The following is an 11,961-nucleotide window of genomic DNA, read 5'->3' as shown; positions in this document are numbered from 1 at the left end:
TGTGTGTGTGTGTGTGTGTGTGTGTGTGTGTGTGTGTGTGTGTGTGTGTGTGTGTGTGTGTGTGTGTGTGTGTGTGTGTGTGTGTGTGTGTGTGTGTGTGTGTGTGTGTGTGTGTGTGTGTGTGTGTGTGTGTGTGTGTGTGTGTGGAATTTACCTTTATTTATTATTAGATAATAACACGCTTTTTTATGTTATTATTATGTAATAAATATGAGATCTTTACAATAGTCACAAACGTTTTAGCTCCATTTCAAATCGATCAGCTGGTTGTGACCAGAAATATATATTTTTGCGTATTACATAGGTTTAGTTTTTGTAGTGGCTTATGGGACACACTGGATATGTAAAGTAGTTATTTTATGTTAATTTGGCATTAATTTGGTTTTCAAGTGTCGGCTTCTTTCGGTGCCGGTTTCCTTTTTACCCAAATTTCGGTTTGGGATTCGGTCACGGTTTTATTGAACCGGAATTTCGATACTTTCAATTCGGTCATTCATTACAAAAAATGAATATTATTTTAAATTTCCTTAATAAAGAAAGAAATTGTATTAACTTTAACGAAGAAAACGTCAGGTGTCTGTGTGTATTACAAAACCTCTAGCAGCATTCCATAAAGATTAAAATCTGATCTGCTACAGTGAATCTTGGGTTGATAGAATATTTCGATCAATAGCTACAAATGGTGAAGCTTTTGGATCCATGTGAGCATGGCCGCCGAGAGGGGGGGTGGACGGGGAAGATTCCCGGGGCCCCGTGTGTGTACAAATAATTTTTTAAAGTAACTTTTAAAAGATTTAATTCACTTTTATTTTTAATTTTCAATGGCCAGAGCACGCATCTTTTGGTCCTGGTTATATAATTGATCATAATGAGGGCCCTTTAAGAAAACTTCCCCATGGCCCCAAATTTCTCTCGGCGGCTATGCATGTGAGTTGAAGGCTCTATAGCATTACTAGAAAAGTTTTCTGTGGAAGTTGCTCACCGCTTAAGCCAACTTCAACTACAAAGTTATGTAATCTCTAGAAAAATAGCATTGCAAAGATTGTTAATTAACAAAGAATTTACTTAAAATTAGACCGTCACTTAGATCCATCAACACCAATGTCTAATTTTTGATGATTCTGTGAAGCGTGTCAAGGGGCGGGGGTGAAGGGGGGTATAGTAAGTAAATTTACTTCATTTCGAGAAAAATTGTAAAAGTCTATCTCATGAATAGTTTTTCAATAACATTTCTACAATCAAACGAATTTAAAAAGAATTTTAAACTCAAAAAAAAAAAAAAGTCCTAAAAGTTATTTTTCTTTCCTGATAACCGATTATTGCTTGATTTGTTTTATTTTTTAATCAGTTATAAAAAAAAATAAACACGTATTTACAAGTGAATTCGGTTCATTTTTGAATACACAACATAAACAAAATAATTTTGAGTTCACATTGGTTAACACATACTTCTTTACATTTTCTATATTTCTTTACAATACCAGAATTTAGCGATTAAGCAGTGAAATGAGAAGTAGATGTTTGTGATTTGTGAAAAAAGAAAAAAATGTTGAAACGAAAAGCTTCGTTGTCACTCTAGTGAAGAGTTTTACAAATTGAACTACTGACATGAAGAAAAAAAGTTGAACATTTTTTGTGGGTGTCGTTTAATTTTTTGAGGTAATTTGAAAGTAAAAAATTACAAGCATCTGATAGAATCTTTGCTGGTATATTGCAGAGGCCTTTTTTTTCTATTTACAATCCGAATCGTATACTTCTCAATTCTAAAGATTTGTTTATGATGAGCCGATTTGGTTTTTATCAATAAAATATCTTGACTAGACCTGACTAGATTGTTTAATCGCACTAAACAAAATAGGCATTAATCCTATTTTACTGAAATACAATTATTACGCAAATCCTTTTGTAATTTAAACAAAAGAATGTTTTTGCTTTTCTTATTAATTTACAAAATTCACTAAATAATTTTATTCAAACGGAGGAAATTCAATTTTAGAATGTTAATTACCAATTTTGCCCCCATACTTTTTTTGGAGTCAGAGGATTATGTGTGAAAATAAAAATAAGTAATTTTAACATCTTATTATAAATTTTTTTTTTTTGATATTTAAAAATAAAAAAATCATAAATTTTAATTATAAATTAGTTTTATTACACTTAAAAATAATCAAAACTTCCGATCTTAAACACATCAAGTTAAAGACAAATAGATTGCGTATCTTAAATGCGAGTGGCTGAAGTCATTTTTTTAAAAACGTATTTCAAATACTAGGCCTCTGTTATTATCTTATTTAAATATGTTAATATATCTAACAAAAAACAAAAAAAATATATTCTAACAAAATATTGGACATTCATATTGATGGGATTCTTTTCGTAAATGATTTTTTTCAGAAAAATAATTCGCTCACGTGTTTATCACCTTTTTAGTTTAGAAACTTTAAAAAATGCAAACTCATTAACCATGAACTTACCTGTAAACATTCACAGGACTTTGTAAATATTTCATCAAGGAGCTGGGACTCCCTTCCTCAAGAATGAAATCGTTTTTATCAAGAAGCTGGGAATAAAATGGTTTTCATCCAGGAGCTGGGAATGAAATGGTTTTTAAATAGTATAAGTTTTCAACCTTTTTACAAAAATTTATCATAAACATTTAAGAACTATCAAATAAATGTTTTGAAAATACTTGATAAATATTTAACAATTATCCAATAAATATTTAATGAGTATTTAAATATTTAAAAATACTTGATAAATATCTAAAATTACTTTTTCAATCGGGCAGAGTTGATAAATGGCGAAATTCTTCTCCTCCCACTTAACTTCCCCAGTCGTTGGTGGTCGCTTCCTAACAAGTTGCCCTTTTGGGATAAAGTTATTTTGCTGCCTGGAGGCATTATCAACTCTTTTTTATGTTGATATAAATCCTATAAAACAATGAAGCTTTATGTACTCACTGCAGAGAGTCTTTTATTCAATTACAAGAAAAATCTTAAACCAGTTTAAAAAAAAAAATACTTTTAACTACCTATCATATAAAAGGTTATTTTTGATCGTTGTTTTATCATTATTTTTTATCATCATTAGATTTTGTAAATACAATATTCATACTTAAAAAGCAATACCAGTGGGTTTTGCCTTTTTTTTAAAAAAAACTGGGAATTTTAAAGACGAAATAATAATATTTGAATTATCACTCATGCTTTATTGTATAGAGAATTAACTTCGTAATTGCCGCAACTTAAACGACTTACACTAATTTTTTCAATTAATTCAATAAAAACATTTTTTTTTTTTTGCAATGTTTTAAACAACAATAACATCACGAAGCAGGCAATACAACGAATTCCTTCTATTTCTGCAATCATGTTTACGCTACAATCAGTTTAAATCGAGTTTTTTTTATCAACTATATATCTTTATAAATGTTAAAAAGCTTAACATGAATTCAATAAAAATTCGGCAGTCAAAAGCACGATCGCTTTCTCATTCACTGATAGAATGCATTGACGAAAACGAAACGTATGCGATTCGAAATTTGTTAAGCCACAAACCGAACATCGATGCATTTAGAAACTGCGGAGCTAGTATAAATCCTCTTCGACATGCTATATCAAATAAAAATATTGAAATGGTAAGAGTGTTACTACAGCTTGGGGCAGACGTTTCACCAGTAGTTGAAGAAAGCAAAAGCCCACTGCACCTGGCTATTGCCCAAGACAACACTGAATTTGCAGAACTTATTTTAAATGCTGACACTGATAAGAAAATTGATATTAACAGCGCGATATTTTATGCATGCGAGAATGGAAAAACAAACCACTTATCGCTCCTCTTGAAAAGATGCTCAGACATCAACGTTCAAGATGTAAAAGGTAACACGTCACTACACAAAGCAGTGAGTCATGGCTATTTTGACATAGTTGAAATATTACTCAAACATGGCGCAGACTGCAACGTTAGAAATTGTTCAGGCTATAGCCCTCTTGAATTAAACGAGATTAAAAAACATAAGAACAAGGAAAAGATCAAAGAAACTTTGGTTCGTTTTTCTAAAGCTCCTTTAAAACTTAGTGAAGCAGTCAACGTTAAAAAAAACGAACGAAAAGCCTCTTTTATAAATGCTAAAGAGAAGCACTTTGCTTCCGTGATGGGCGGCCACCCGTTTACACCACGAAAAGCCGAGAGTATGAAAAAACTTTCAGTAGCAGAAGAAAGTAATGAAAATTTTGGGAAAAGCATGCTACGTTTGAATAAAAATGTAATTTTACAAAACAATAATTCGAGTAACAATTTACAAGATAAAAGGTTAGGTAAAGAACAAAAGTCTAAAGCAACTTCATCCCCATGGTTAATTTTCTTTAAAAAGCCATCAAGTGGACTGAGGAGAACATTCTTGTGTTGTTTTTATTCTTAGATTTTCTTTAAAGGAAACAACGTGAATTTTTATTTCTTGCAAACTTATATATTTTTAAAACGTGGTCACTTTTACAACAAAATTGTAGAGGTAAAGAATATTTATAAAAGTCTTGTAAATATAATGGTCGTTTTTAAAAAGCACTTTTTAAATAAAACAAATATGTTCCACCCCGAGTTTGGTTTTTACTCAGAGCCTGGCTTGGGGTGCCGAACTCGGGGTAGGTACCCCGAGTTTGACACGCATACCCCAAGTATAGATTATGGAAGTATTTAAAATAATTATTTTTGCGGATATTGAAAGTTTTAAAAGTAATTATCTTTTTCTATTGCTGATTTTTTATAATAATCTTTTTTTTACGGTTTGATCTCCGTAATAAAAGTTAAATGAAATTATTTCTGATTATTAAGGTACAACTTTGTGATATATTAGTTATTAAAAGTGCAGATATTTATTGCCGATGCCCGTTATCAAAAGGCTTTTTCTCTAAGGTTTTTAAACAAAATGAAATATACATTATGACAAACTTATGTCAATGTTTCGGACAAACATATGTCCATGCGTGCTTTTTATGTAGAGTTGAATTAATATAGTAATAAAGTTATAATAAGAAAATGCTCAAGTTTAGTACCATATTAGTTTTTGACCACATTGGAACTTCCAGTAAATTGCCTGCATTCTTTACAATATACTAAAAACAAGTCCGATAAAGGGTCCTTCTACCAAGATTGGGGTAATAACTATGTTTTACCACAATGGCAAAAATAGGACTTTGGACATTTTAAAAGGATAGCCTAATAAGGATTTTGATAGCACAGAAAAGGTGCTATCAAAATCCTTATTAGGCTATCCTTTTAAAAAATGACATTTTCTCCCCAAAAATGACATTTTCTAACTAATATAGTACAAAAAATATTTTTACTATAATAGTTAGAAATTTTTTTACTATATCATTAGCTCTTTTAACTAATATAGTACAAAAAAAATTTTTTTTTAACCAAGTTCAAAACGGACCGAAATGAACCAAGATAGCACGAATAATGCACAAAAAAAAGTTATCAAAGGGAAATATTAGTGAAGTTCACATGTACAATGAAGAGGATTGAAAATGGAAGGCTACTTTCGTGTAGCTACATTTTAAGTTTGTTGTCCCATTTGCAAACCTTTCCCCAAATAAGGTCTCACATCAATTAGGATGTTCTGAAAAATACTAAATGATGCAAATAATCTATACATAAACACATATACATGAAACTCTGCATGATGATACCTTGAAATAGTAGAAATTTTGTAGATATCTTTAGGTTTTGTCTTTTCTGTCCTCAACCTCAGATTTGAAAAGTTCCTCCACATTACGAGTTTGGTAAAAATCTTTTAGAATTGCTTAATTTGAAATTTCAATTCTATTTCGTAAGTCTTTAGAAAATATTACTTCCTCGTCGATAATCGGCAGCCTTTTTACGTTTTCTTTCGTAAATGTGCTTTTCGCTTTATTGCGTAATATATTTACGACTGAGCATCTGCGTCTCGTTATTTTTTTATTTGAGACGAGACGATAATATCCGACGATAATATAACAAAATTTTTAAATCCGAGATAAAATTATTTTCCTGGTTTATAACTTTATTCCAGGACAATTTATTCCTTTGTCTCGTTATGCTTGTAAAACGATTTAGAGACGCAGAGGTTTACAGCTAACAATATCAGTATCAGTAACGGTTGCCAAGTTACGGCCGAGCTTTGTAATCGTCGGCATTCTGTTACATATAAAAACAGTCTTTCTTTACACTAGAATATCGCGATATTTATATATATATTTATATATATATTTTTATATATATTTAAAAGTATATTATATACAAAAACACTTTTTATATAAATTTTTATAAAATTTACAATTAAGTTACAGTTAGCTTTTTATCACAATTTTCAAAAATTAGTTAAAAATCCTGATTTTTATACAAATACTTATAAATATTTGGATTATACAATTGATCAAAAATAAAAGTCCACTTTTAAAAAGTATATAAATATTCATAATACATTAACATAAATATTTATTCTTTAACGTACAAAGACTTGCGTTTAGAGGCGAGTATCGGGAAGAACAAATCTTTCGGATTGATGGCTAGTAGTGAACGTACGATCTCTAACAGGATGATTTACAAACTCTTCTTCATCAAAGTTAGCAGCATTGAAATCGTCATACTAAAACGAGGACAACAATGCTAGACAACTGACAACTACGCCGATCATCAAATACAAATTACCTAAGTTAAATAATTAAATAATTTTTAAATTTTTTTGAAACTGCAAAAAATACCAATCCCGAATCCAAATCTCTTCTGCTATCTTTCGCATCCCATATGAGATCATCCTCAACGTAACTATTATTTATCTTCCTTCCGGAAAAATGTCCATCCTTAAAGTGACCTCGCTTTGGTGTAGAGTTGTGACTCATTGATACATCATTATAGCGCTCCTAAAAGTAACCAGAAAAGATTTGCGCTACTGTTTCACAAACCAAGATAGCACTACGTCAAATGTGAAACCAAGAAATTTTTTTTACTTACAGAACCTAATCGTCTGTGAGGTGTAGATTTTGGGCTTAAAAATTCGTTTAACGAAGATGCACGAGACTTGTACTTTAACTTTGAAGGCAATGGTTCACGCTCTCGAACGTAAACAGACTGATTCTTTCTATAGCCACGACAACAACAGACAATAAAAATAAACATGACGAGTACAAAAGCGAATGCACACAGAGCTAGAAACCACACAGTCTGATACCAAGCCTTGTCGCTGCTTTGGGTGCCAGCTGCAATAAATAAAAAGAGCATGCAAAAATGATAAAAGTAAAACGATAACATTAACACAAAAAATTTCATATTGAACCTGAAGGAGTTTTAGTAATCGCTGTTGTGGGGACGTCACCAACAAACACAACTACTTCAGATGTTGAAACGCTAATCTTTGTATTATTAACTAGAGTTACAGCTGTAATAATGTACGAGTAGTCTAAAATATTTGAGAAAAAATTCTTTTGATTACTCGACCAACAAGGATCAATAAGGAAAAAAAGAGCAATGAAATAATAGTTTTGTTTATTTTCAAAACAAAAGTTAAAGATAGAGATAACCTTAACGGAAATAACAAACTCACAGCCAGCAGTGCGATTCGGTCGCGTCAAGTTCGTTGTACTTGTTCCACTGTAAGCTAATAGTTTATTCTCTGTGACAAAATACCCCTCTAGTTTACTTCGCAAATCAAACACATCAGCCCATGATAATATGATAGTATTTGGCTCGTCATCGGCTACACCAACCAGTGGTTGCTGGACAACAACAGGAACTACGACAGATAAAAAAAAAACGAATAAAAATAGCACGTGATTTTATCATTCTCTTTCGGAGATAAGGATTTTGGGAGACCATAACTTAAATGATGAAATAACAAGAGAATATTCCCCCACCCCACAGCCTCTAAAAAAAACTTTTCTTTCCGGAAATTTTATTTTTTGATTTTCATTTAAACAAAACTTCATCAAACAGCGTTAGAAAAAATGAAAATAACATGTACTACAACATATGTTATTACATTCATGTTTACATTTAAAGTAACATGTTATTTCATATACTTACATATAATATAACACATGCTATTTCATATATTTAGATGTAATATAACATACATATGTTATTTCATTATATTTACATATATATTATAGAATACGTTAGCTAATACCTTCCGAGTCTGTAGTGATCTTCAGGACTTGTGAATCCAAGCCAGCAACAGAGTTAAATGCAGTTATTTTAATTTCGTAATCAGTGTAAGGAGTAAGATTGTTGAGCTTGTATGCTCGTGAAGTACCAGAGGAATAGGAAAATGATTCAGCTACACAATTTGTAGGTTTAGATGGCTGTGGGCAGGGATGGTGTAACAACACATCGTATCTAAAAATGATTAAAATGCTCAAATTTTATGAAAATCAACAAAGGAAATATAAAGATAGCGAAATAAAAGAAATTTAAGCAAAAGATTTAAATTAATAAATATGATTTATTTCATAGGCAACGTATAAAATCCTTTCTTTATTAAATAATAATGTGTGGATTTAAAACTTACTCAATTATAAGTCCATTTGGATACTTAGGCTCCTCCCATTTTATTTCAATTTCACGTGAATTTTTCAAGAGAACCTCTGGAAAAAAATCAAAGCCTTGTGGAGCAGCTGGCTCAGTTTGTAATACTTTTATCAACTTTGTGCGTACACATCCTATTTCATTGCATCCATATACACGCAGCATGTACTCTGTGTAAGGTTGTAATCCAGAAATATTTCCACGTGTATTTTCAGTTGTAAAGTTGCTTTTGAAATTGAAATTACTAATTTCAATTACAAAGTTTATTATTGGTAATGGAAGTTGGCTTGTTAGTAAAAGTTCATAAGAAAAAGAAGTTGAGGTTTTATTAGTAACAACTAATGAGATTGTGTCTTCTGCAGGAGTAGAGCTTGTAGTAATTGCTGACCAAAGACTGGAGGCTCCACCAACACTATTATTACAAGATACTTTATATTCATACCGAGTGTTTGGTAAAATTTCAGCCGAATCATCTAAGAATAGAGTAGACAGACCTTTATACACCTGAACTATATTGTTTTTCCTTCTAAACAGTTCACAATATTTTATCACACCGTTTGGTTTGAGTGGATAATCCCAGCGCACAATAATACTATTAACTTGTATTTCTTCACTTATAAAGTATGGAGCCCTTTGATTCTCTGGAGTTGCTTCTAAGGTTTTTACTGTTCCTATTTGACTAGTCACACAATTTGTGTTAAAACAAGCTTTTATTCGAAAACTATACTTTGTAAAAGGAATCAAATTTTTGACAACATATTGAAATACCATTCCAACATTTAACTCAGTGTCATCATATAAAAGTATGTATGTAGTAATAATATTATTAGGACTATTTGGAGGTACCCATGTTACATTTATCTCTGTGGATCCAATGGCTTCCAGAATAGGAACTGAAATATTTTGTATGAAACCAATATCAGCAGGTTTACCATAAGCAATATCACTTTCTGCTCTGCCGGCTGAATTATAAGCAGCCACATTGTACCCGTAGGTTGAACCAGGGTAAACCTTATAGTCAATAAATGCTGTATCAGTTCCATTGTACAAAGTAATATTGTCACGCTTTAGGACATAAAACAGAATAACACCATTTGGTTTTGCAGGAGTAGTCCACCGTACTTCTAAGGAATTTGTTCCGAGAACATAAAGAATAGGAGCAAGTAAAGATTCAGGAGGAGCTTCTTTAGTTAAGGCATCAGCAGTCTCACTGATAACACAATTTGTTAATGAACAAGCTGCTACATTAAGTAAATACTTTGTAAAAGGCTTAAGGTTTTCCAAAGTAAACATAAATGCATAGCCTTCAAAAATTGGAGTAAACCCTTTATTTATAAATAAACGGTACATAACAATATCACTAGAAGTGTTAAGTGGAGTGGTCCATGAAGCCATAATAACAGTTGAACCTAATACTCTCAAAACTGGTGGTAACATTGTGTCTAGGGAAAAACCCAATGTTGTGACATAAGAAGATGCAGACAAAGTGCAACCAACACTGGTGCATGCTTTTATTGCATATTCAAACATCGTGTTTGATTTTAGATTGTTAATGTCAATGTAGAACATTAATAATGTGCTGACAATAAATGAACCATTCCTAACAACCTCATAATGGCGTATTATCCCATTGGGTATTGGAGGAATGGACCATTGGATATAGATACTGGAACCAACTAACACAGTTAAATTGGGTTTCAAAACATATTCTGGAACACTTTCTGCTGTGAGGACTTCAACCCAACTACTTTCTATTATGCTTTGGTCGTTTATTCCAATTACACGATAACGATATTTTTTGTAAGGCTTAACAGAAGTATCAGTACATTGAAATATATCTGTAGATATATTGTACATTGAACATATGGTTACTTCTCCGGCAGATCGTTTTTTTCTTACCATAGATAACTCTTCTCGAATCACTTGATATGAACTAATATTGGAATTTATATCTACTTTCCAATTCAATTGAACAACAGAAGCATTCAGAAAAAGAATTCTAGGTGTAGGAAGAACTTTTATAACAATATCCCCTGATTGGAATATCTGTTTCAAACCAAGGGCACAACCAACAGAATTACATACTTTTAATTGAAATGTGTAATTAGTAAAAGGCAAAACCTTTCGAAGAACTGCTCTTCTTAAGATACCTTCATAGACTTTTATACTATCAACTAAAAGGATATAACTTGTAATAACTCCATTACTTGAGTGTGGTTCTTCCCAAGATGCTTCCAAACTATTTGAATCATTTAAGATTCTTATTTTCAGTTCAGGTATTTCATTAGGAAGGGCTTCAGGCATGCGAACAAATGTCCATGGGCTATAACCACTACCAACTGAGGTTGAAGCAACCACACGAAATTCATAACTGTAAAAATGAAGTCATAAAAATCATTTTAAAATTATTTAAAATAGTTAAATATGGCACATTCCATAATTTGCAACAATGGAAGACATTTTTATTAAAAACTATTTTATTTTTTTTTACCTATTTCTTTAAATTTCAAAATTATTTGAAAAGACATCTAAAAGTACTAATAAAATTAGAACACAAAATAAATTCTGATTCTGAAATAAAAGTTTATGATGGAAAACTTATACAACTGGTTTTACACCTCAGTTTTCAAAATAAGTTTTCTCTGATAGTAAACCTAAATTGCAAAAAGATTTTTTCACAATTTTTTATATATTTAATATTTGAATATTTTATTAGATTCATTGGGATTTATGCTTTTTTAAACTAATTTGGCATGCAAACTAGTATAAAAAAAAAAAATACTGAAAAGAAAAATCGTCTTAATCTGTTGTAATAGACAAAGAATAATGTTATGGAACTTTTTTACATTTTAATTACAATAAAGTTATTTTGGGTTGATTGATATCAGCTAAACCTCATTTTGCTGCTTCATGTCATTCTCAGATATGTGAATGATTGTCAATTGACATTTTTTAAGTCCGCAGCAAAATCATTTTTTACATCAAACAGATTCCACTCTTTTTGCCACAAGACATATTTTACAATTGCACCACTCCTGTCTGCAACTCTCTTTCCATGGAAATTAAAAATTCAAGTTTTTATATAAGAAATTTTTTTTTAATAAAAGAAAAAAAGTAACTTACGCATGTTTAATTTTTTGTGTTTGAAATGCAATTAACTACACACAAATTTTCAAATACACCAAAATTATTCAAATTACTTTTTTAACGAAAGATATTTTGACAGCATTAATGTTTCATCAAAACACTGAAAAAATATATATACAAACACAGAAAAAATCAAAGTTTAATTTGTTAAAAAAATTAAAATAAAAGTTTTTTGTAATTAAATTTACATAACACTAAAAATCAGTTTAAAAACTTATAAACTTATAAAACAATTTCATGAAATTGATATGA

The 11,961-nt window shown here is 30.8% G+C and overlaps 2 protein-coding genes across 2 annotated transcripts in view; one reads left to right on the top strand and one right to left on the bottom strand.

Moving 5' to 3' along the window:
* The first annotated feature begins 3,109 nt into the window (after positions 1-3,109).
* On the top strand, positions 3,110-4,593 carry LOC145183501 (uncharacterized). The gene has a single exon (XM_080058861.2). The coding sequence runs from the start codon at positions 3,446-3,448 to the stop codon at positions 4,418-4,420; it is 975 nt and encodes a 324-aa protein (XP_079914987.2). The 5' UTR covers positions 3,110-3,445; the 3' UTR covers positions 4,421-4,593.
* A 1,682-nt stretch (positions 4,594-6,275) lies between these two features.
* LOC145183332 (usherin-like) overlaps positions 6,276-11,961 on the bottom strand; it is a 30,025-nt gene continuing 24,339 nt past the window's right edge. Inside the window, exons 32-38 of the mRNA XM_090084323.1 lie at positions 8,546-10,933; positions 8,165-8,373; positions 7,583-7,771; positions 7,316-7,438; positions 6,994-7,238; positions 6,744-6,902; positions 6,276-6,628 (exon numbers count right to left, since the gene is read on the bottom strand). Of these exons, the coding sequence (XP_089940449.1) occupies positions 6,506-6,628; positions 6,744-6,902; positions 6,994-7,238; positions 7,316-7,438; positions 7,583-7,771; positions 8,165-8,373; positions 8,546-10,933 (3,436 nt within the window). The 3' untranslated portion in view covers positions 6,276-6,505. The remainder of the gene's footprint in view (positions 6,629-6,743; positions 6,903-6,993; positions 7,239-7,315; positions 7,439-7,582; positions 7,772-8,164; positions 8,374-8,545; positions 10,934-11,961) is intronic.

Source organism: Hydra viridissima, unplaced genomic scaffold, assembly GCF_058129835.1.
Source record: "Hydra viridissima isolate aposymbiotic clone 2 unplaced genomic scaffold, HvirCarnegie_v1 scaffold_4, whole genome shotgun sequence".
NCBI classification, from domain to species: domain Eukaryota; kingdom Metazoa; phylum Cnidaria; class Hydrozoa; order Anthoathecata; family Hydridae; genus Hydra; species Hydra viridissima.
Note: the sequence above shows the minus strand (reverse complement) of the source record. Positions and strands in the feature narration are given on the sequence as shown.